This window comes from Musa acuminata, chromosome BXJ2-4 (assembly GCF_036884655.1).
Source record: "Musa acuminata AAA Group cultivar baxijiao chromosome BXJ2-4, Cavendish_Baxijiao_AAA, whole genome shotgun sequence".
Classification (NCBI taxonomy): domain Eukaryota; kingdom Viridiplantae; phylum Streptophyta; class Magnoliopsida; order Zingiberales; family Musaceae; genus Musa; species Musa acuminata.
The window spans coordinates 7,686,639-7,708,244 of record NC_088341.1 but is presented as its reverse complement, the minus strand read 5'-3'; the positions used below and the strand labels follow the sequence as shown (position 1 = coordinate 7,708,244).

At 40.6% G+C, this 21,606-nt stretch overlaps 4 protein-coding genes across 7 annotated transcripts; 1 reads left to right on the top strand and 3 right to left on the bottom strand.

The window, feature by feature from the left end:
- The first annotated feature begins 242 nt into the window (after positions 1-242).
- On the top strand, positions 243-5,641 carry LOC103981110 (protein SAWADEE HOMEODOMAIN HOMOLOG 2). Of its 3 annotated transcripts, none has more exons than XM_009397710.3 (7): positions 243-399; positions 1,246-1,387; positions 2,213-2,282; positions 3,448-3,499; positions 4,826-4,969; positions 5,048-5,167; positions 5,316-5,641. In XM_009397710.3, exons 1-7 carry the CDS (start codon positions 328-330, stop codon positions 5,358-5,360), a joined length of 645 nt encoding a protein of 214 aa, XP_009395985.2. In that variant the 5' UTR covers positions 243-327; the 3' UTR covers positions 5,361-5,641. The 3 variants fall into 3 exon arrangements, with proteins under 3 accessions (XP_009395985.2, XP_018680454.2, XP_018680453.2); XM_018824909.2 differs by lacking the exon at positions 243-399 and adding an exon at positions 447-520 and having other exon boundaries at positions 5,316-5,511; XM_018824908.2 differs by lacking the exon at positions 243-399 and adding an exon at positions 718-835 and having other exon boundaries at positions 5,316-5,511.
- Positions 5,642-7,438: 1,797 nt separating this feature from the next.
- LOC135608974 (GATA transcription factor 9-like) lies at positions 7,439-9,343 on the bottom strand. Its single transcript, XM_065102061.1, has 2 exons — positions 8,694-9,343; positions 7,439-8,181 (listed from the first exon to the last, which is right to left on the bottom strand). The coding sequence occupies exons 1-2, from the start codon at positions 9,039-9,041 to the stop codon at positions 7,501-7,503; spliced, it is 1,029 nt and encodes a 342-aa protein (XP_064958133.1). The 5' UTR covers positions 9,042-9,343; the 3' UTR covers positions 7,439-7,500.
- A 1,539-nt stretch (positions 9,344-10,882) lies between these two features.
- Positions 10,883-18,023, bottom strand: LOC135609806 (probable hexosyltransferase MUCI70). Of its 2 annotated transcripts, none has more exons than XM_065103473.1 (10): positions 17,681-18,023; positions 17,250-17,559; positions 16,172-16,450; positions 15,855-16,068; positions 15,547-15,656; positions 15,238-15,437; positions 12,450-12,553; positions 11,950-12,137; positions 11,636-11,835; positions 10,883-11,296 (listed from the first exon to the last, which is right to left on the bottom strand). In XM_065103473.1, exons 2-10 carry the CDS (start codon positions 17,509-17,511, stop codon positions 11,048-11,050), a joined length of 1,806 nt encoding a protein of 601 aa, XP_064959545.1. In that variant the 5' UTR covers positions 17,512-17,559; positions 17,681-18,023; the 3' UTR covers positions 10,883-11,047. The 2 variants fall into 2 exon arrangements, with proteins under 2 accessions (XP_064959545.1, XP_064959546.1); XM_065103474.1 differs by having other exon boundaries at positions 10,908-11,296; positions 15,855-15,969; positions 17,681-17,818.
- A 1,026-nt stretch (positions 18,024-19,049) lies between these two features.
- LOC135608973 (VQ motif-containing protein 4-like) lies at positions 19,050-19,997 on the bottom strand. The gene has a single exon (XM_065102059.1). It carries the CDS (start codon positions 19,825-19,827, stop codon positions 19,192-19,194), a length of 636 nt encoding a protein of 211 aa, XP_064958131.1. The 5' UTR covers positions 19,828-19,997; the 3' UTR covers positions 19,050-19,191.
- Between the last annotated feature and the right edge of the window lie 1,609 nt (positions 19,998-21,606).

Here is a 21,606-nt window from a genome sequence, read left to right as displayed (position 1 = left end):
CAATGGTAACGGTTGACCTGTCCACCGCTGGTATCCATCTCACGGGCGTCCTCGATTGTAGAGAACAGGATGGCCCAAGTGGCGTTGGGCCTACTCAGGATTCCTTATTCCTCCAATCAAAGGGAAGGTTGCGAACACGTGTGCTAGTAAATGGGTAGGAAAAAATACTTCTCTTTTTTTCTCTCTGCCAAACGATTTGTACCCGATTAATATACGCTCTCTCTCTCGCTGTCGAGAGGGATCTCCGCCTTCCAAATTCTTTTCCCTACCCGGCGAATCAGCGGCCGCTATCCCTACTCGGTTTCCCTGGTCCCTCTCGGTCACTCCATGGGTCGGTCGCTTCGTAGCCCGCCGACGCCCAAAACCCAGTCTCCTCGCGTTTCATGGTCACCAGAGGAGGTAACTTCGTCTTTCTACTCTCCCCCGTTGTTTTTTCTTCCTGTTTTTGCTTTTCTTCGAGCAGTCCGCTTCCGTTTCTGAAGCAACATGAGAACGCTTTTTTGTTGATTGTGCCCTTTTTGTTAAGTCACATCCTTTCGCCTCTCATTTTTCGATGTTCGTCTTATAGAAATAAACCGAGTCTTTCAGTTTTTGAGTTTTGTGGCAAAGATTTCATCTCGCGTGACCTCACGGAAAGTCGCTGGGGTACTCTCTGTGGTAATGTGATTGTTGACAGAGTTAGTTGAAATAAACATGTTTTTTAGCGGTTCTTTCTTTTCGCCCTATTTCTTTGGCATTCGTAATAGGCTCGTGGCAGTGTTTGTAGTCTTGAAATGGGATAGGAAATCCCTTTTGTTTGAAGGTTTTCCTTTTTGCTATGCATGCTTGGGAAAAGGTAATATTTTGTTGAAACATGTTGTCGTATGTTTTCTCGGGCTTCTTATGAGTTGGTCATTAGGCCTAAGCGGTCATCTTCTGTTTGTATCTTTCTTTTTTTTTCTTAGCTGATTTGATTGTGGAAGAATTATGAAACAATGTTGAACTAGAACATATATTCTTAATTTTTTTTCCTGTTACTACTGGAAATATGTTTCAGCCGATGCCAAAAAGAATGCCACAATGCCCGTACTAAATCGCTTCTTCTTATTCCCTTTTTATTCATGATCTATATCATTACCTTTTCACTTGCATCTAATAGCTGCCACTAGAGATAATTTGATAGAATTTACAAAGTATATATAAGTGTATCATCCTTGTACGAAGGGCATAATTCTGTGGGCATGTTTTCCTTTCTGGATAATGCAGAATGGAATGACGCCACCGACCCAAATTAGTAAGCAGAAACCTCGAGCGACTGAAATCAGTTCCTCACCTCTTGCTTCAGAAGATGTTGTTGTTGCAGATTCGAATCTAAGTGATGCACCTGAAAGCTCTGGCTTGCCCAAAGGTTCTCCTTTATATATATTCAAATTAAGCCTGCCCATCCACGTATGCTTTTATTTTGTCGTGTTTTATGCCTTAAGTGTGATGAACATTCTATTTAACATGTGTTTATTTTGTTCTTTCTAATTTGGTTCAAGTTCATTGATTTAGTAGTTTTCATAACCTTGTCTTTGAGAGATGTATGACAACTAAAATATGTTTGATTTAATAAGATGAAGAGAAATTACATTGGCGTGAGCCTCGTGCACTGGATACGCCTGTTTTAAGAGAAATTGCTTGCATCATGAACTATAAAATGACAGAACTTGAATATTTTAATTTAGACCCCAAAACAATTAACACATCAAAACTTTGAAATAAAATCAGAACCAAATCTTAAAGTGACTAATCCTTGTTCCCTACATGGAACACAATTTAACTGAAATCAGCAAATATTATCATCTTGAACCTAGAATATAAATATTGATTTTGTGGTTAGCTGCATCCAAATTATTAATAGCAGTGCATGTCATAAAAATATAGGTTTTGGATAAGTTGATCGAATTAATTATCTCTTTTGCAGGAAGTCAAAATTTTCATTAACCTATAGATTGATTAAATTCATGTGGACTTTCTTCTGAATTGGATGCTTATATTTGCATCAAGCCATTTGTTTGATTATCCAAACTGAAGGTTTGAAAATGTTACCCAAAAAATAATTAGAAAAACAATTTATTTTAACCTGCAAACACTATAGTTGGCATTTAATGTTTCCTGGCACAATAACACCTCTCCCTGAGGATACAATTAAGCAAGCTTTATATATGTAGTTTTCATCCATTTTTTTCAGAGATTGAAGAGAAAACATCCGAAGAAACAGAGCTAGAGTTTGAAGCGAAATCATCAAGAGATGGGGCTTGGTATGTATGTTTGGTGATTCTGGTTACGCATTTGCAAAGTAGCTGCTTTAGTATCCTTCAGGGTTCCTTTATGAAGTATTTTTTCTTCTTTGCCTTGTACGAGTCCTTTATGCTCTCGCATTGGCAAGAGAAACATTCCTTGAAGTATATGGTAGTTATAACTTGTGACACAAAATGAATCAGCTCTAGAATTTGTAGAGTTAATATTTCCATGAGCTAAGCTTCATAACTTAACCAAGTCCGTCTGAAGCATTTGTAGGAGAACACTCCTAAATTTGATGTTGCTCATGTGACTTTCTGATCATGTTTCTAATGGCTTGTTGGCATAAAGCTATACTTTGTCATCTCATTCCATGGTTCACCATGGCTAATTGTGTTGTTCTGTCAAGCCTAGTGGGCTATGTCATTTGAATACTAGGGCAGATGTTTTTCTGTTGCCAACATTTTACATGGAGTAGATGATTCATCATAGTTTTTCTTTTACTGTTCAATTCTGTGTGCTAGTTAATTTAAGAATATGTTTGGTTGGGTGGATATACCAGTGACAAATTTAATTCCTCCTCTCCTCCTTTTTATTTTAATTTTTTAAATGATGATTATTTCCTGGCTATAAAAGATTGAGACTGACATAACCATTCAATTTGGGCCAATTTCATGTAAATCCTGACACTTGCAAGGCTCCTAACCATTGTTCTCAAGAAATCATGTCTTTGGGAACAGGTTTAGTCCAAACCAATCAGCATTAGCATGATTTTATAAAACCATGCCTTAAAAAGATTTCCTCATTTGTGCTAGATTTTCGTTCCTTCCTTTTGTCTTTTTGATAATAAAAGGAGCCTTACCAAACAGTCTTGTGGGAAAGGAGAGAATATGCACCATTCTAATGCTGAAGATCTCTAATAACTGCAAAAAGACAGTAGAATAACTCATTATATTACAGGACTTATAGACCATGAAGAATCTGCAAGGAAACTCTCATGGTGGGGCTGTCATCTTTTACTGGTATATAAGAAATTTATTAAATCTGGAAGTTGTTGGCATCAAGATGCATGATTAGAAGGGTTACTTTCTAATCCTTTCTCACAGCATGCTGATAAAGCTGTTGGCCAGTTTCCACCTTATTGATTCAGCTACATGTACATTTTTACATTTTTTGCCCCTGCAGGTATGATGTTGCTATGTTCCTTGCTCACAGAGTTCTCAGTTCTGGCGAACTTGTAAGGAACTTCATCCGATCTTGCCTTTTTTTTTTTTTTAAATTATTTCATTCTTATCAATTCATTATTAGGCCTAAACTGTCTATTATTAGTCAACATTTAGGAGTAATATGGTTTCACTTAACTCATGCAGCACCTAAGTTAGTATGTTATCCTGCAATAATCTTTCTCAAGAGATCAGCTGATTAAAGATTTTACAGTCTTAAATAAAATATCTAAGATTCAAATTTAGTAAAAAAATGGCAGGTTTGTTTAAAGCAGTGTTAAACTAAAACTTTTGTTATTTACCTAATCTGTGTTTTATAAGGTTGTGAGAAGTGAGGCTTCCGTTTTTTAATTATGAAGAGCTAGTTAGTGTTTAAGCATTTATATGCAGGAATTATTTACATGATTTGACTGACAAATTTATTGATAGCTTTGTTTAACCAGATGTTGTCATTTCCCTCAAGCTTCCTTTTTTTTTGTTGGGATTTTGTACTTAGTGCCTTATATTATGAATTGTACCTGTTGTCTGGATTTCAGTTAGACAAACTTCATTTACTTATAGGAACAAGAAGGCTTGGTGCATTCAAAATGTCCAGTTTTATGGAGGTGTCTCACTTTTAGTTTGAATAGGGTGATTAAAACATTGGCATAGAATTGATGCTTGCATTGCAGATGCAGTACTGAGATTAGTGTCCTAAAGTGTGATTCTTGCATTGCAGTGATTATTGTGTCCTAAACAGTATTTTGCATGACATGGAATGTTTTCTCTGCAATACTGTGAACAATATATGTGTGTTATTGAGTGCTGAGATCAGCTTTCCCATCGATAAACATTTATGCTGAGTTTGTCTTTTCCATATTAATCAAACACTTGATTAACTTTTCTTTGATATGTACTAGTCAATTTAGCTAGCAAAATATACATTTTATATGTACAAAACCACTTAGCATTCACGATAGTAATATACTGTTTCTTGTTTGAACTTAATCAAAGAGAGAATGAGCAAACTAGTGAGACTCATGGTTGGGCTGTTTACTAAACAAACCTAAGAATGAGCCATTACTGTTCTAAACTTTTTAAATTGAGACTAAGCTGCTAGAAAATGGCTCACTTGTTCAGTGGCCTATATATTTTGTATATTGGCATCGAAATGGGGTGGAACCAGTGAGCATGATCATCTATTATGTCAAATATATATCCTGGCTTCAACTAGGACAAAATCAAAGGTGTTGCTTAGAAGAATGATTTGTGTTAGAACTTTCAACAGGTCTCATTTCTGCAGTTATAATTTGGTACATTCGGGTTCATTCATCTGTGTTTTTCATGCGTTGTTACTATAGGAAGTTCGTGTTAGGTATCAAGGTTTTGGTGCTGAGGAGGATGAATGGGTGGATGTCAAGAAGGCAATCAGGGAACGCTCAATTCCTTTAGAGTCTTCAGAATGTAGGAAAGTCTCAGCTGGAGATCTTGTTCTGTGTTTTCGGGTATATATTCTTTGGGCAAGCATATCTACTTCCATTATTTTGTGTCAGTATCTAACATTTTCTTGACTATTATTGCAGGAAAACAGCGATCAGGCAACATACTTTGATGCACATATTGTCGAAGTTGAAAGGAAGCTACATGATATAAGGGGTTGTCGCTGTCTCTTCTTGGTCCGCTATGATCATGACCAAACCGAGGTGCCTATCTAATCTTTATTCTTCTTTCCCATTCCTGTTATTGTTATTATTTGGACTTATGGAATGATCATTATTCTTAAGCTGATCCTATTATATACACATTTAGGTCTGAATATTCATATTCTGATCTTTGTAACTAAACATTCAGGAGAAGGTACACCTGCGAAGATTGTGCCGCAGACCAGTGTATTGATTTCTCCATGTGCTTGCTTGTAGCTGAAGAGGAAAAATTGCCTCCGGATCTCTCTCTTTCTCTCTCTCTCTCTCTCTCTCTGTGTGCTGGCACTTGCATAATGGTGATACATCTAAGAATGCAGAACAATGGTCAGCCTATGTTCTCGACAATTCACATGCATACTTCAAAGCTAGGATTTTATTCTGAGCCTTGAAGGATGTCTCTTTTGTCAAAGTTTGACATTTACTTAACATAGAATATGCATCTGTTGCATAGAGAGCTTTAGGCTGTTAGCCTTATCAACTGCTTCAGATCTTCAAGTTTAGTTATGTTACAGCACATACTAGTTGCACACTGGTTCATCTCTGGCCACTTCCATCTTGGACAAAGGTATACCTCACTGCAGTTGCTGTATTCCATCTTCATAAGAACTGTCCAAGTTATTTCTGTCAAATATTGCGGCTCGTTATATGCGTCATCTCTTATGACAGGGGAATTATGAGTACTGACTTGTAAGAGCCGATCCCACAATCCTGAAAGAAGAAAGAGAAGTGAAACTTCATTTGCACTCATCTCACAGGTACAAAGATCCTGAAACACCTTTAATGGTCTGCAATATGGTCTTCCATTCTAAGCTCTTCTATAGCCAAAGGAAAGAGAGATGTCAAGGTTTACGACATGGTTCCTCTTGACTAAATTTATAGAGGATTACCACTACCAAGAGACAATGCCCTGCTGAGTTGATCAAATAGAGCTCTCACTGGTGGTCATCCTTTTCTGTGAGAGGCATGTAGAGGTAAAAGCCCAAGCCTGACCCATTCGGTATCGTGTTGAAGTAGGATATAAAATCGAATGAACTTTCAGGCTCTTTTCTGGAGATCTCAGATCACAAAGGATAACCCTTTTTTTTTCTCTCTCTTTTGATTCATTGATTTCCAAACCGTAAGTAGCAAACTAAGTCAAACTCAAATGATGATAAGTATTTTTGTTTTCAATTTACATCTCCTGAGTAGTCTTAACCTTGGTTTTAGAATCGGATAGCCCTAACCTATAGGTTCTAGAATCAGTGGTTTTGGTTTTGATTCCAAAATCGACGGTTTCAGTTTAGTTGCATTTGGAATTGGAACCGAACCGATTCTAGCTGGTTCTGATTCTGGTTTAGAAATTGACCCAACTAGAACTGTCTATTTTTATTTTTAAAATTTATTATTTATTAAATTATTGGAAGGGTAAATTCATCATTTATAGGGGTATTTAGTTTTTTTATTTTCATTTATTTCTTCAGAATCAAATCAGATGAAGCAAATCAAAATCATCAGTTTCGGTTCCTATAAATTGAAATCAGAATCGATTGTAAATTGAAATCGGAACCGAGCCAAATCACCGAATCATCGTTGTTTATTGTTAGATCGTTGATGGGGTCAGGGCGTAATCTTATACCCTCATCACATCTATAAATAAAGAAACCTATCTAATAAATAATAAATGTTTGCATCCAACCATCTATGGAAATGTTGACGGCATGGAGGAGGAGCCATCGGCATCATCAGATGTGCGACAGCCCACATGGAAGTATTCAAAACCGTGCTAAATCGACACTCCACTCAGCTCACCTCGGCCCGTGCTCGGGACGTCAGCCGCACTGCAGGCCATGTGACCACTTGTTACTTAGAATCAAACTGATCCCCCCGTGTTGCGCGTGTTAATGCGTCATTCAGGATCACCAGCTGGTGAGTGGTGCCCATATCAACGTAGTATATATTGAAGTGCTCATCCCCCCTACTTAACATCTCGCATGTGACTGACTGCCTCGATAGTAGTAGTCGTTTATGGCACATATACCTCGCTGCGTGGTGAACGATGCACAGTATGAAGGTGACTGAAAGGACGAATTATCCTTGGTGTATTCTCTGGGGTACCGTGGACTCCCCTCCCCCCTTGGATTGGACACTGGTGAATTTGATCGACAATTAAGATGGTGTTTGTTTTTTTTTTATTAGAGAGAAGAAAAGTTGCGGATTTTAGTTATAACATCGATTTCTGAGTTCAGATTAGTGAAATTAGAACACAAATATGAACTGCTGCTTGGAGAAAGAGACACGTAAAGGAGCCTAAATTCCTCCAAATATTAACACAACACCTATGAAAACTCTCAGAATTAGATGAGATGTCGGATATTGGGGCCGGGGATCAAGAAATTGGACGGTCCGTCGAAGGGAGCGGCGGACGGATGGAGCTGGTGCCGGAGTATCTTCTGCCGGCGGAGCTCGATCACCTTGCGGTGGGAGTTGGAGTGCTTCGAGACCACGAAGGTGGGGCTGGCCGCGGGGCGGTACTCCGGCACTAGGCGGCCGGACTTGTAGCGGACCCCGCAGGCGTTGCACAGCGTCTTGGGACCCATCGGCCCCGTCCGCCACTGCGGCGTCTTGTCGGTCTGGCAGTGGAGGCACTTCCGCCCGTCCGACACCGCCATGCCGGGGTCCGCTGGCGGGTCCTTCTTCTTCACGGCCTTCTTGCCGCCACCGCCGCAGGGGGATCCGACGAACTCCGATTCCGGGGACGAGGAGAGCACGAGCAGCCGTGAGGACCAGCTGCAGGGGGCGCTGCGGGAGCGCTTGCTCCGCGCCTTGCCGGGGACGGGTGCTTCGGTGCGAAAGTGAGCCACCTGGTCGGCGCGGCCACCGTCATGCGATACCTCCGCTCGGTTGGCGGCGCCCGTGGTGCACGAAGAGGCGGTGGGAATGACGCCGGAGACGAGGTGAAGCTTGTGGAGGTCTTCGCTGGAGGACTCCTCAACGAAGTTGGACAGCCATTCGAGCTCGGCCAGCTCGTCGTACAGCTGCGTCCAAAAATGGCAAACAAAAACAATAAAGCTTCGTGCGCGGGGTAATCGCTCAGCCCTCCTCCCCTTCCTCTTTAATTTTCCATTTCAGGTAAAGATTCCTATTCCTCAGTGGAAAGTACCGCTCGACTGGGGCGTTTCCACGTTTCCTTCCATCCCTCCCTCAGTTTTGTGGCGTTTCATAAAAGCCTTACCAAAATTAATTCCAACAGGAAAATAATCTGCCTAATTCAAAAGAATTCAAACATAATATTCACTCATTAAAAGGAATCTGATGAAGAAGGAGCATTGCATAATATATATATATATATATATATATATATATATATATATGATTTGATATTTTCAACAGTATGAAGCTGAAATTTTGAAGAAAAAAAGGATGGTTATAAAAATAAGAAATTAGATTTTTTTACCTAAAAACTAAAAAGTAAATAAAGAATAAAAATTTCTGAAGACAACAGAGAAAGTGTGTGATAACACAGCAGATAGCCGAAGGCTGGGATTACCGGCTGGCAGAGGTCGCCGGAAAGGCCGGCATCAGCGAAGCTCCGGCAGACGAGGTCGCCGGTGAAGTACGGCTCCAGGCCGAAGAGGGAGTTGCTGCAGCTGTCCACGGAGGTGACGGTGGAGGAGTCCGTGGAGTTGCCGCCGGCCGCGCCGTCGTCCTCCCGGCCACCGGCGAGTACCTCGGCCTTATCCTCCTCCTCCTCCTCGTTGGAGAAGACGAGCAGGTCCTCCACGACGAACGGGTCCCCCGCTCCTCCTCCTCCGCCACCGCCGGCCTTCTTCTCTGGGCTGCAATGCGTGTTCCCAGCGCGGCAGAAGCCGCCGTGGAAGTGATCCGCTGCCTCCATCGCTGGCCTTCTTGGCACTCAAAATTAGGGCTCACAAAGGTGTGAGAAGGAGAGAGGATTAGAGGCGAAAAGGGGCGACAAGGCGAGAAAGCGAGGCGGAGCGAGTCATGGTTTTATTCGAAGCGCGACCGTCGGAGATGGAAGAGCACATCTTTACTTGACGGGAAGATTTCTACTCCCTTAAACACCCCCTACACTCACCCTTAATTTACCCTCATACCCTTCCCCTCGAACCGCGCGATTAGTGCTCTTCTAAAGTCTCAGTTTCCGTCAACATGGTTAACTGACCGTTTTACCCCCATGCATTCCCAAAATGTAATTAATGAAGTGCGGGTCGGATGTCTATTAATCACGCTGTTAATCCGTTTGATTAAGAGCATAATTTGCTGAGGATGGGAGTTAAAGAGATGAGGATTAATGATGGTGGAACGGCGCTTTTATAGTTCGATTTCAATCCTCCCTCGTTTGGGGAATCGATCCACCAGGTTCTGGGAATCCCGTTTCTCCTTGCTCCTCGCTATTCTTTTTGTTTCCCCATTGTTCGATTCCAATTAAAAATCTCCGTCGGCCACGTTTAAGCACGACGGTTACAGCTAGACTTCGGACCATCCAACAGATGAGATGTCGCCACGTTGACCGTAACGGATCGCCTACCGCTGATATTATAAACGGGACACGTTACGCCCACGTGCAGCGACAGCAGCAGAGGCAGTGGGCCCGGGAACAAGTCACGTGATCGGGTGTCAGCGAGCACCACGACGTGCCCTTGGGGAAAGGGGGGGAGGAAACCACGCGTCACCGGCCCATTGGCTTCTTCCGCTTCCACGCTGTTTCGCTGCACGTGGCTCCGTCGCGCGTGTCGCACGTGACGAGACCGTCCTTATCTTCATGCCTTGGGCGGGCTTATCGGTCTTTTTGCCAGTAGCGTAACTCGTAAGAACACATACTGTTTGTTGAAATGCCACTGACAACATCATCATCGTCGGACGGACTTCGATGCCTTCTCTTCTCCTTCTTTCCGGGTTCGTCAGCACTGCTGAGCTCTGCATGGACTCGAAAGGAGGGCATGGTGAAGGCCATGGAATGGTGTGACGAGGGAGACATGGGGAGCTGGCGTCAATTAGTGTGCAGCATGAGGAGGCTGCCACCGATCAAATCCGTGTTCCCGTCCTAACCAGCAGCGCCCGTGTAACTCGATGGCTTTGTTCGGCGGCAAAGTATGGAGGCGAGGCATTTCCAAGGGATCGCGAATTAAATAAATATAAATGGTATGTCAAGTGGTTCTATAAGATCCAAGTCGGAACGTGGAATTAAGGGAGACAGTGCCTAATGAATCTTTCTTCACCCACTGGTGATTTTGCTCTTTTTATTCATGTATTACATAATACTATGCACAATGTGTTTTTGAAGATAATACTATTGTCGCGGAAGTAACAAAATAAAAATAAAAAATAATAATGTCTATTAATTCTCTAGACGTAATGACCTTTGAAGAATGAACTACATGAAATGGACGTCATAATGCAATGACCTTTGAAAAGTGAACTACATAAATCGACTCTATGACGACATGGATCAATGATCAATTTCGATAATAATAATTTATAAATGTTACCTTCCAACCCAAAATCAACAAGTTTCTTTCATTATGCAACCTTCATTTTGACAAGTTTAAGTAGCTGCTGGTATCAGCAGGAATGCAGCCATATATAACCTATGAAAACAGTCACTCGTATGTCACAAGAATTCAGTATGTGTATTCGTGGTCTATGAGTACATCAAGATGTAAAAAACATTCTAAACGAAACAAACATGCTATTTATTCTTAAATCAGTAGGTTATCTGTAGCAAAATAAAATATATGAATTGCTATCGACAGTTGCTACGAAATAATAATGACGTAGCATTAAGCTCAAGAATGCTCCTCTGCAAGGCACTGGTCCCGATTCCGCAGACCCTGCAGATTAGTATACTGTAGGAACCTTGAAAAAGAATCATGAAAGAATTCAGATCGAACTGTTGTCTCTTCCAGCGGCAGCTCGAGGATGATGTCGTCTGGAACCCGATCTTTTGTCCCGCCCACGCCTCGTGGATATCTTACCAGGGAGCCTTTTTGATGGAGGACCTCTTGCCAGCCTTTGTGGATGAGTTCCTGGAAGTGATTCTCCAGGTGATTCGTTAGTCACTGCAGGAGGTGGTGGGTAGATCAAGGATGCAAGTGCTTTACGTTGTTCTAACAGGTCTCTGTGATATTCCTGCATAACATAGAAAACATGATTAACAGACGAATTAGACTTCACCAAAACCTTGCATTAAGTCCACATGATAACATACACGAAGAAAAAGAAACCACCATCTGTGCCAAACGCCAGCCAGCACTGGAAGTTACTTTAGATATTAGAATAAATTACCGTGCTGTTCTGACTGGTGCCGGTAGGCAGAATAAGGTCGAGTACATCGGCACAGCATGATAGGCACAGCGATGGTTGGCAGTAGTATGTTAAGGCTATCCATGTTTCTTACTTCTGTATTTCAATCTATAGTGAATACACTTTGGAATACAACAAATTCGACGTTTGTTAAGATTGAAGTACCTGAACAACAAAGTTGCGTCTTTCACAGTCCATAAACATGTTGATCGTCCAATTCACTTGAGACATTATCCTATCCCTTACTGTGCTGAAACTGATCTGGTCCCTAGAGGTAAAACGGTCAACTTCGTTGAACCACAGACAGGTGAACAGATTGGTGATTGGTATGTGCTCTTTGATGATCACACATCCCTCAGGGACATCTGCGATTTACAGTAAGAATCACAGACCTTAGAACAGGCTATTAATAATATATCTGTAGCATCTTTCTGAAAAAAAAAAAACAATTTCTATCATATAAAAACCCCTACACTCACCACTTGTAATAGGCAGCTTGGATAAAGAGTAAGGTGTCAGACCCTCTTTCTTATAAAACTCAATTTGATAATCTATGGACGCATTGTCATATTTTCCAGCAGCTTTATTAGCCTCTGCTTCCACAAAAACATCAAAGCGCCTGTAGTGCTTGGAGATTGCAAAAGTGGAATTCTTCCGCCACAAGAATCTGAAAGCCAGTCAAACTCATTTTAATCTACGTGCAAGATAGGTATACAACAGACACTTGCAAAATTTTAGATGGTTATTCTTTTATACTTAAAAGATAAAGGATGATCCATTACACATGGGTCCCACTAGCACAAGGTCAAAAGGGGTTCAATTTGTGTGGTGTCATGACCGCAAAGAAATGAGTTATTTCCCTTACCCGAGCCTTGTCACAAATAACAAAGGAGCAACATTATCATGAGATCAAGGCTAACCCTCCAAATAGATATATGCAGAAAAGGAATACATTTGACAGTTAAAGAATACATTTTACCTCTCAAGAACTTGATAAGGATCCACAACAAGCTTAAGTTTTCCATCGATCCAAAGAGAAAATCGGGCATTTGGGAAAAGCCTATGGAGCAGAAGTTTTGGAACCTGCTAAAATTAAATAGTAAGAAAAAGTCTACATAATATCTTTGGCACTACAGAACATAATTAAGAAAACTAATATGCTATAGGAACATCTCATTGAGAATCAAAGTAGAAATTGAACTTGTAGATTGAAGAAACAAAATCATCCAGTTGTTAATAACAAAATTAATTGTGCTAATTGGGCAATATCAAAAGGTTTAATGTAAAAACTACAAAATAATAATATTCAGAAATTTCATTTTAGGAAATCACAAATTTAGTCAAACTAGGTCAGAATATCATGGGTTGGATGACTGTTCCAGAGTCATCATGGTGCGTTTTGTATCTGTTCGAGAGTCCAAAACTATACATTCTCAGTCAAATAAATGAAATGCATGGTCAGATAAATGCTGGATTTAATCCCTTCTATATACCAGCTGATTTTATCAATTATTTGAATATAACATGAAAGACACTCCACTATCCTGAAATATGTTCATTTCTCTCTGGCAATTCCTCTACACACTGAAGAAAAATGAAGTGAACAAATATAAAATAGTACTTGAATCCCTTAATCTACCTAATGCTCAGTTAAGTAATCAATGATGGCTATCTAGTAGCCTTGGGGCACAGTCCCTTTCTGAGTCGTACCCAACAACTGGTGTCTAAGTGCATGTCTTACTAACTGAGAAACATCTGTGACTGACAAAGTTCCCTTAGGTCATCAGTTCTACAGATAAATTGTCTAGGAATGTCATGGAACAAAATTTCCAACTAAAGCCTATGGAAGACAGAGTGAAAAAAAGCTACATTACCTATAAATAGTCATCTTATACAGGTCCATGGATCATCAGCCACCATAAAGGACACATTAGGATTTTGACTTTGCTCATTTTGTTTAAATTATTTGATTCCATCAAATATAGTAAATTAACCCAGAATTATTAGAAGTGAAAATGAATTAACATGAATTGGATGTTAGAAAGTTATATCTGAAATCTAAATAAACTTTTAATCAGCACATACAATTTCAGAAACCGATATTAAACAATAAAAATTTATATAATGAGACCTTCTGTTAAAGTAAATACAAACATAAAAGGATATTAAGCATATGCAAGTTCAAAATGAATTTATAGATATGAATATTGCAAACATAGGCTATATCACCAACAAACAATTAAGGTCCAAATTGAACCTATTATGATATTTCTTGGATAAGAAGATTTTAAAGTGAATGTGAAAAAGGATAAAAAAGAGAAAAAGACAATCAAGTAAATATAATATAATATATTCAGAAAAGACAATCAAGTAACACTTTCCTGAGGCCAGTATGAGCAGCTTTAACACTTTTAAGATAGATTCGAATTTTCAGGTATTCCAACACGAATAGAACCAAACGCATATCTGTATCCATATTCTGATAGGATTCTTCAGGTACACACATGGATATATGATGAATACAAGAACCAATCGCATACAAAAACAGATTCAAGAAGTGTTCATTCAATCTTCTTTCAATACAAGTTCCTAGATATACAAATACCAATATGGTGTGTGAATATCCATGAGGCAAGTAAAATGGGAGCAGGCCGAGATATAGATATTTCTTGGATTAAAAGAATTTAAAGCAGATGTGAAAGGCGAAAAAGGAGAAAATTAACAAACAAGAACAAAATATACTTAAAAAGAACTAAATAGCACACTTTGTCCAACTAGTATGGGAAAATAGAACACTTCTGCATACATCTAGATATTCGGGTATTTAGGTACAGATAGAAACAAACATATATTCATATGCATATCTAGACATTTACTGGTAGCAAACTTTAGGAACAAATACAGATAATATCCAACGCTGTCCTGCCAATGCAAGGTATGGGAAAGGTCAATATATGCAACCTTCCCCTTAACTATAGAGAGACTATTTTTATGACTCGAACCTCATCTCCCAAGTTGCAAATGAGCAACCTTACTAATGTACTAAGGTTCACCCTCAACAAATACAAATAATATATTGAACTAATGTAGGCTTGATACATGTGTAACACGTAAAACATCAATGGCTAGTTGATGAACTAAAGATGTTGCCAAATGCTACAACTTGCTCTTGGATGATTTATATTACTTAATAATATACCTATAAGCCAAATTTCCTGAATATCTTGTAAGTTAGCATAGCTTTCATGTTGAATTTTGATTCTCTTAGTCATATATCTTGTTGCCATTGTTGTTATTAATGCCAATGAGTTTCCTTGTAGAAAATTAATAAAAGTAATTAACTGATATTAAACAAAGATTCAGTTACTGGACTCCAAAAACTTTTACATACTACCGCTGATAGCTGCTTATCTTACCGGTCATATAATCTGGAAGGCCAGACATTAGTATAAATAATTTCAATACACTGAATGCAATTCAAAGAACTTGTAACAAGGACCAGTACAAGTTCATCAATCTGTGGGGTAAAATATAGGCAATTCAAGAAAAACCAATACCTGTCAGTCAGTATTTACATTTAATTCCTCACAGTATGTAACTAGAATATCCTCAACAGTATCAGAAAGAGAAAGTACACCGACTTTGATCAATAAATCAACAAAACTCAAATGAATCTGCTTTCTGATGAAAATCATAATACCTTCAAATGTTAGACAATGCTAACTGCAACTTAAACTTACAATAATAGTGCAAGAGAAAAAATTTACCTTCCCATTTCGCCTTGCATCTACAAAAGGAAGGTTTCGAACTACCACCACTATCCATAGACCAACTCTTTTGGTATCAACCAGGCCACTGGAGTTCTTTATGTACAATTCAGTTTCTTCATCAACAAACATGTAAAAGCATGCATTCCTTTTTGCATATTCACTAATATTCTTCGGTTGTTGCATTACATCATATTTTCCTGATCAACCAAATGAACATGAGCAAATTTATCTAAATGGGCCAGGAGGTGCAATGGTCAAAGGTGGACAAAACTGACAACAATAATAGAGAAATACTGCACATAGTACCAAAAATGGCAGAGGCTACGACGACATCGTGGCATTCCTCCATTTCAAGAAGATCAGTTTCATTTATGTCAAATCCAGTCTCTCGACCAGGTTTCTTTCCTTTGGCAAATCTGATGAATGACAGTTAACATGAGCTTAGACAATGAAAACAGTTAGGTATCTTCAATCCACACAGACAAAAGCAAAAGAAGAGTCAACAATAAAAAAAAATTCAGCCTAAAAAATTTAAGCATAGTTCACTTAATGAGAAAATAAACTGGCAAAAAGTGTTTTGAGAAAAATGAACTGACAGGAAGAGTGAACCATACCCACAGTGCACCATCATTGATTCTTTTATATTGAAAGATTCGTTCCTCTGAAGCAGAGATGGATATCCTCCAAAGACAGAACCTCCATTTGACTCACTGGCAATCAAGTTATCTTCTGAAAAATAACTTAAATTCTTAAGAAAAGGTGATGCTGATGGCGAAGGTGGCATGAGAAGTACAGCCTGCTCTACAGGGACATAACAAACAGGACATGCTACAAAAGAGAGAAATGAGATTTTCAAGCAGAGAATTAGTTTACAAATGAGCCAAAAGAATAAAATGTTGCCCGTCCGACGAAGCAAGAGCTCAAGACTTACGACGTGGACCAGTGCGCTTTTTATCAGCTGGCGGAGGAGGAAGCGAGAAACTTTCGCAAGGATGTGGCATTGGAGGAAGAATGGGAACAGAAAGCTGTGTTACATTATGGGTAGTTGCAGATTCATGATTCGTATTGGAAGTGCTATCCACCGTGGTTTCTTTTGCAGGAATAAAGGGAGGGCTGAAATCATTACGTGACGGTCTAACAGGATTTACAAACTTCCAGACGTGATCAGTGAAACCCATGCGAGACTCGGGGCTCGCTGATGCATCTTCATCTGATATAGAAATGAAAGAAATTAATACAAGCTATGATGATAATGGAGTCAAATAACTGGTACAAAAATTGAAAAGAAGAAGGTTGAAAATTTTAATTTAAATGAATTAATACATTAAATTGAGGTAATAACCGTCTGCAGTTTAACAGGTATTTCTTGTAACAATGCTGAACTGCTGGTTTTACCTGTTACTATGCCATACTTTGCCCAAGGATAACAAATAATGAGCTTCTAGTAGTAGATTCCATCTTAAAATAAGCAGCCTTTATGTTTTATGAACAGTACACCTTACATACATTTCCATGGTAACCAGAGTTAAGTATTCAAATACCTGACAGAATTGACTAATTTGACCCAACAACCTATTTCAACATTAGATATAATTGGTTCATTAACCATTGTAAGCACATCCTAGATGGCATGTCAAGTTGCTGCTTGTGCCATATTCCTGTGGGCATAAAGGAAGGAAAATATCAACATTGGTTACTATATACTATCACTAACAAATCAGCACATGAAAACAATCGCTAAGTTTGGCTACTATCGCCCTCTACAAATACATAGGAAAGAGCAACTGATGTCCTACACCTAAAGAAAAGTGATAGACATGCGCAGAAAACAAGAACTTTAGGTGGTTTAGCCAGTGAAATTTCTCGATCTTGAGAAGAGTCCTGCAAATTGGTATATAATGATGCCACCCAAACTCAGAGGATGGAGAATAAGATTGAAGATCAATTAACTGACGTAATGCATGACCGAAAAATGTATAAAGGATGAAAGCAAGCAAGAAAGGCCAAACCTTTACTGACAACAGAAATGAATGACAGCACTGCCGCTGAGGCAACGAGCAAGAGCAACATCCCGACCTTCCTTCTTCCTGCAAACTTGAAAATCCTTGGCAAAATCCTCTCCTTTTCTCTTGATCCGGAAAGGGACATTCTCGAAGTCTTACGGACCAAGATGGGCGGCAACTGAGTCGGAAAAACAGCAACACCGTTCTGCAGCTGCGGCTGCAGTGATCCATAACTCCCGGATCGTAGACCCAATGACCCTCCAGTCATTGCCACCCTCTCATCTCCGTTCCCCTTCCGAAAACCCTCTCGTCCAACCTATAACGAACCGGAAGAGCCACCCAGAGCGACGAATCAATACCTCCAAATCCGCACTGTCTTGCAACGTACAGACGCAAATTCACCAAAATACAGGAAGATCTACATGCAGCGAACGTACCTACTCCAATCCTTGAACGAACACCGACTTATATCCAGCTTAGCACAATTGCACCCGTTTCAATCCTCAGAAGTGTGTCATTCACAGAATAAACCCAAGACGACTGTCCCAAATCTAGAACGGAACGGGAAGAAGAAGAAGAAGAAGAAGAAGGACACGGATCGGGAGGGATCAGGAGGCCAATGATCTTGCCTTTTCGGAGATGGAATTCCCTTGATGAAGACGTGGATTTGAATCGCCGATCCCAGCCCTTGTCGTCGTCTTCGAGCGCCAGATTTGTTGCACGGAGGGAGACGGAAGGCGGGCGTAGGGGACGAGAACTAACAGTATTACTTATCCCGACCAAAGATTAGGGAAGTAATTATCTCGATGACGGGATGATTAAGAGAAGTCAATTGTATATAACTTTACCACGATACCCCTTTTTTGATTGGCGGCACTAGTGGACCACCAGGGTGGGCCCATTGTTAGATCCAATAGAAAGGCGGAAAGGGGTCGCTTAGGATTGACGTTCCCGTTGCGGCGGTGGTTGTTACGTCGGCCGGTTACAGCCGGTGACTGCAAGATGGGTTCCGGGCCATTTCCGGTTAACGCGCGGAACAGGGAGGCGCACCAATCCGCTTCGCCTCTTTCGCCGTTCGATTCACTTGACGGTTCGTGCATACCCGAATCTCGAGCACGATGGACGGTGCTCATGGCCTCGCACCGCGAAAACCGCCACCTTCCAAAACAGCCACGACGGTTCGGGGGGCCGCCGTGGACCACCTACGTCGAGATGACGTCACGAATCGAAAGGGCGTTGGGGTCCAATCGGCAATACTTAAAACAGGTTCGATGGAAAGTCAACTGTCTGACCAAAACATGAATATTATGATCGAATTAAGTCGACAAGCATACCGTGGTTGGGAATGTTAAGATTGGGTGCGTCATCGTCTTGTCCAACACAAATGTGAGCCAGCAATTGGAAGAAGAATTATAATTTATTTTGTCTCCATCAAATTGGTTGATGGTCAATTCTTGGTTTTAATTATGATAGTATATTAACTCTGACCCTATGAATTAACTCAATTATTATTTTTATCTGATATGGAATTAACTCAGCTTGAAATCTGAGACATGCATTAGGGTGTATCATGCTGCACGTGAAGAGGACCTTTGAGCTATGGCAAAAAGGGTGAGTGACAGGATCATTGTCTTCCTCAAAGCAGGATGATGATGGGCTGTGAGCACAAGTACAGCCCTCGATCATCACTTTGCTGACCACGGTAGCTGAGACAATGCCAACTTTACAGGTTACACAGCATGGAGGAAGAAACAAAGACACAGATCGAGGAGGAAAAATGATGCACATGAACTGCATGCTGTGAGCTTGAAGAAAAAGATGTCTGTATACTCCCAGAATTTGGTTTGTAGCATCACAAAGAGAAGACAAGATCAGAGAGAATTCAGAGAAAGAGCACGAGTTTTTCGCATGAAGCAGATATATTTCTTCTGGAAGCAAGTAAAAAGCATCAGGTAGACGAACAAGCGGCTGAAGCAGATGACGTTCTCGGCGAGGAGATAGGAAACAGCGGCAGCAGCCTCGGCGGCTCCGCATCCCTTGGCGTGGTCCTCGGCGACGGGTGCAAGTAGAACCCCTTCTCGGCGATGGAACGGGCGTCGGCCGACATCCTCGCAGCGGAATACGGTTGCAGCAGCCGGTCGAAGGGATCAGGGGTCAGCGGGGTGACGGGGCTGAGAGTCAGCGAAGGGAAGTCCAACACGATCGGCGACTTGATCTCCGGCGGTCGCTTATGAGGCGAGAACGCGGTCGATTTCAGAGGGCCGATCGTCTTGAGGTTGCTGCGGCGCTCGTACAGCTTGAAAGCCCGCCTCTTGGGGCCGGTGACGGCTTTGGCGGCCGGCGGCAGTCCGCCACAGCGCTTCGCCGTGGTCTCGGCGGAGCCGGTGAGCAGCTGCACCACTTGCTTGAAGGAAGAGGTGTCGGCCTGGACGAAGGTGGTGGCGCATGGAGTGGACTTTGGAGGTGGAGGCGGTGTCGGAGGAGCTGCTGCTGCTGTTACTCCATCGTCGTTGCTGATGCATCTACTACTGGTGGTGGAGTGGGGGGCGATGGGATGAGGGGACTGGATTGGGTGGTTCTCCATCGACAAGACTCCTACGGCAGAACATCAATCGGTGATGCAGCAGAAGAGAGAGAGAGAGAGAGAGAGAGAGAGAGAGAGAGAGTTTAGAACTGCATGGTTCGAGTCCGAGAGGAAGAGAACACAACACAAACACAATGGTGTGCGGTGTGGTGTTTGAGATCTGTTTCCTACCTTTTATTCTCCTTCTTTGTTCTTGGGAAGTAGCCAAGAGTTTCCAGGGAAGTTGCTGTGACAGGAGACGTGGTCATTAAGACAGAGACCGCATTGACCTGAGAGCCGCTCCTCCGGGCTCAGTCCAAGGTAAATCAATGGCCCTGGGAATGGAATCGAATCCCTGTTCTTGTGGTGGTATCATTTGGCCCTCAAGAAAAGTAATCCAAGTCGCTCTTGTTGGTGATTTCGATCGGAAAGAAAAAGGAACATATTTTCTGGTTTGATAGTGACACAAAGAAGAAATCTCTTCCTCTCTCTCTCTCTCTCTCTCTCTCTCTCTCGCTCTCTCTTTAATTTGACCATCATGCTTGCCTTGGTCTTGCAGTTGTCTTGCCTTGGTTTTATCTTCACGTCCATTTAATAAGGTGGCCATCGACTTTGAATCGATCAGGGTATATCGCAGACATGGTTGAAACATTCATGCATGAATCAAGAAATCTTACATGGTTTGACTATTGCTAGTATCTCTGTCAGTTTTATGAGCTGCATGCATAACAGCTGGAAGAAACCATGATATTTTCATTGAGTTGGTAATTCCCAAACAATTTATAATTGATTCATGTGATGTATATAATAAGCTAATGATCTCTCTCTCTCTCTCTCTGCCTCCCATTAATCATTCAACAGTCGACATGATGAGATCTGATGGTCAATGCAACGCGAGACAAATGCGAACCCAAAGGAGGAAGACATTTAGATGCTGACGGCCACCACCACCGGTGTCGGGTTGCCCAAGACTTGCATCTCCCTTTAATTGCTTGGTCCATGCCCTCGTCATCATCATCATCATCATCATCATCTTCTTCTTCTTCTAGGAGAGGGTACGAGAACACTCCATCGCCGCCTGTTACAGGTTTCCTGCACGCGTGCTTGTGTGCTCACACAAATGAATGATTTGCGTATATCATTTGAAAGATTTTAAATTATTATTTTATTTTTAAATAAATAAATTAAATAAAATTATAAAGATAATTTTTTTAGTTTAAATTATATTTCACAACTATAAATAGATTATATTTATATATGTAGATCCATTCAAGTCTTATGTACTCAGATCTATAGAGTTTACGTTCAAGAATAGTTTAAGATTTTTTTTAAGTTCAGTTTTTTTTTCATCTTAAATTTTTTCTTTTATTTAGTTTGATCTTAGGTTAGCATTATCTTATTATTACTATTTAAGAAATGATTGCATTTGCATATGATCTTTTCTTTTTTTCATGTGGTATCATAGTTACGAGGGCGATAATTTGTATTTAAGATCTCCTTAGTAAAAAAGATAAGTTTTTTCAATTATGAATTATTATAGTTAAACTTCTCAACTAATCAAATTATAATATCTGTAAGATTTGTTTGAAGTTTATCTCATAGAGAGAAGATATATGGGATATGGTTGGTGATAATATAACAACGATACTAAATGCTATAAATGAAAATGACATAAACAGATGGAGGACATTAAATGCAAAAGTTGAATGTGCATTAAAGAGATCTATTTCTCATTATCTTTTTAAACACATTATTGGTTGCAAATAAACCTAAAAAAATTGGATCAATTTTAATACATTG

Excerpts from the sequence above, each read along its gene's own strand:
- LOC103981110 (XM_009397710.3), top strand. The coding sequence starts at position 328 with ATGGGTCGGTCGCTTCGTAGCCCGCCGACGCCCAAAACCCAGTCTCCT. Across the intron at positions 400-1,245 it reads TTTCATGGTCACCAGAGGAG|AATGGAATGACGCCACCGAC; the intron begins GTAACTTCGTCT and ends TGGATAATGCAG. Across the intron at positions 3,500-4,825 it reads TTCTCAGTTCTGGCGAACTT|GAAGTTCGTGTTAGGTATCA; the intron begins GTAAGGAACTTC and ends TTGTTACTATAG.
- LOC135608974 (XM_065102061.1), bottom strand. The coding sequence starts at position 9,041 with ATGGAGGCAGCGGATCACTTCCACGGCGGCTTCTGCCGCGCTGGGAAC. Across the intron at positions 8,182-8,693 it reads CCGGCGACCTCTGCCAGCCG|CTGTACGACGAGCTGGCCGA; the intron begins GTAATCCCAGCC and ends TTTTGGACGCAG.
- LOC135609806 (XM_065103473.1), bottom strand. The coding sequence starts at position 17,511 with ATGACTGGAGGGTCATTGGGTCTACGATCCGGGAGTTATGGATCACTG. Across the intron at positions 15,657-15,854 it reads TCAATGATGGTGCACTGTGG|ATTTGCCAAAGGAAAGAAAC; the intron begins GTATGGTTCACT and ends GTCATTCATCAG. Across the intron at positions 11,836-11,949 it reads CAAGCTGCCTATTACAAGTG|ATGTCCCTGAGGGATGTGTG; the intron begins GTGAGTGTAGGG and ends TGTAAATCGCAG.
- LOC135608973 (XM_065102059.1), bottom strand. The coding sequence starts at position 19,827 with ATGGAGAACCACCCAATCCAGTCCCCTCATCCCATCGCCCCCCACTCC.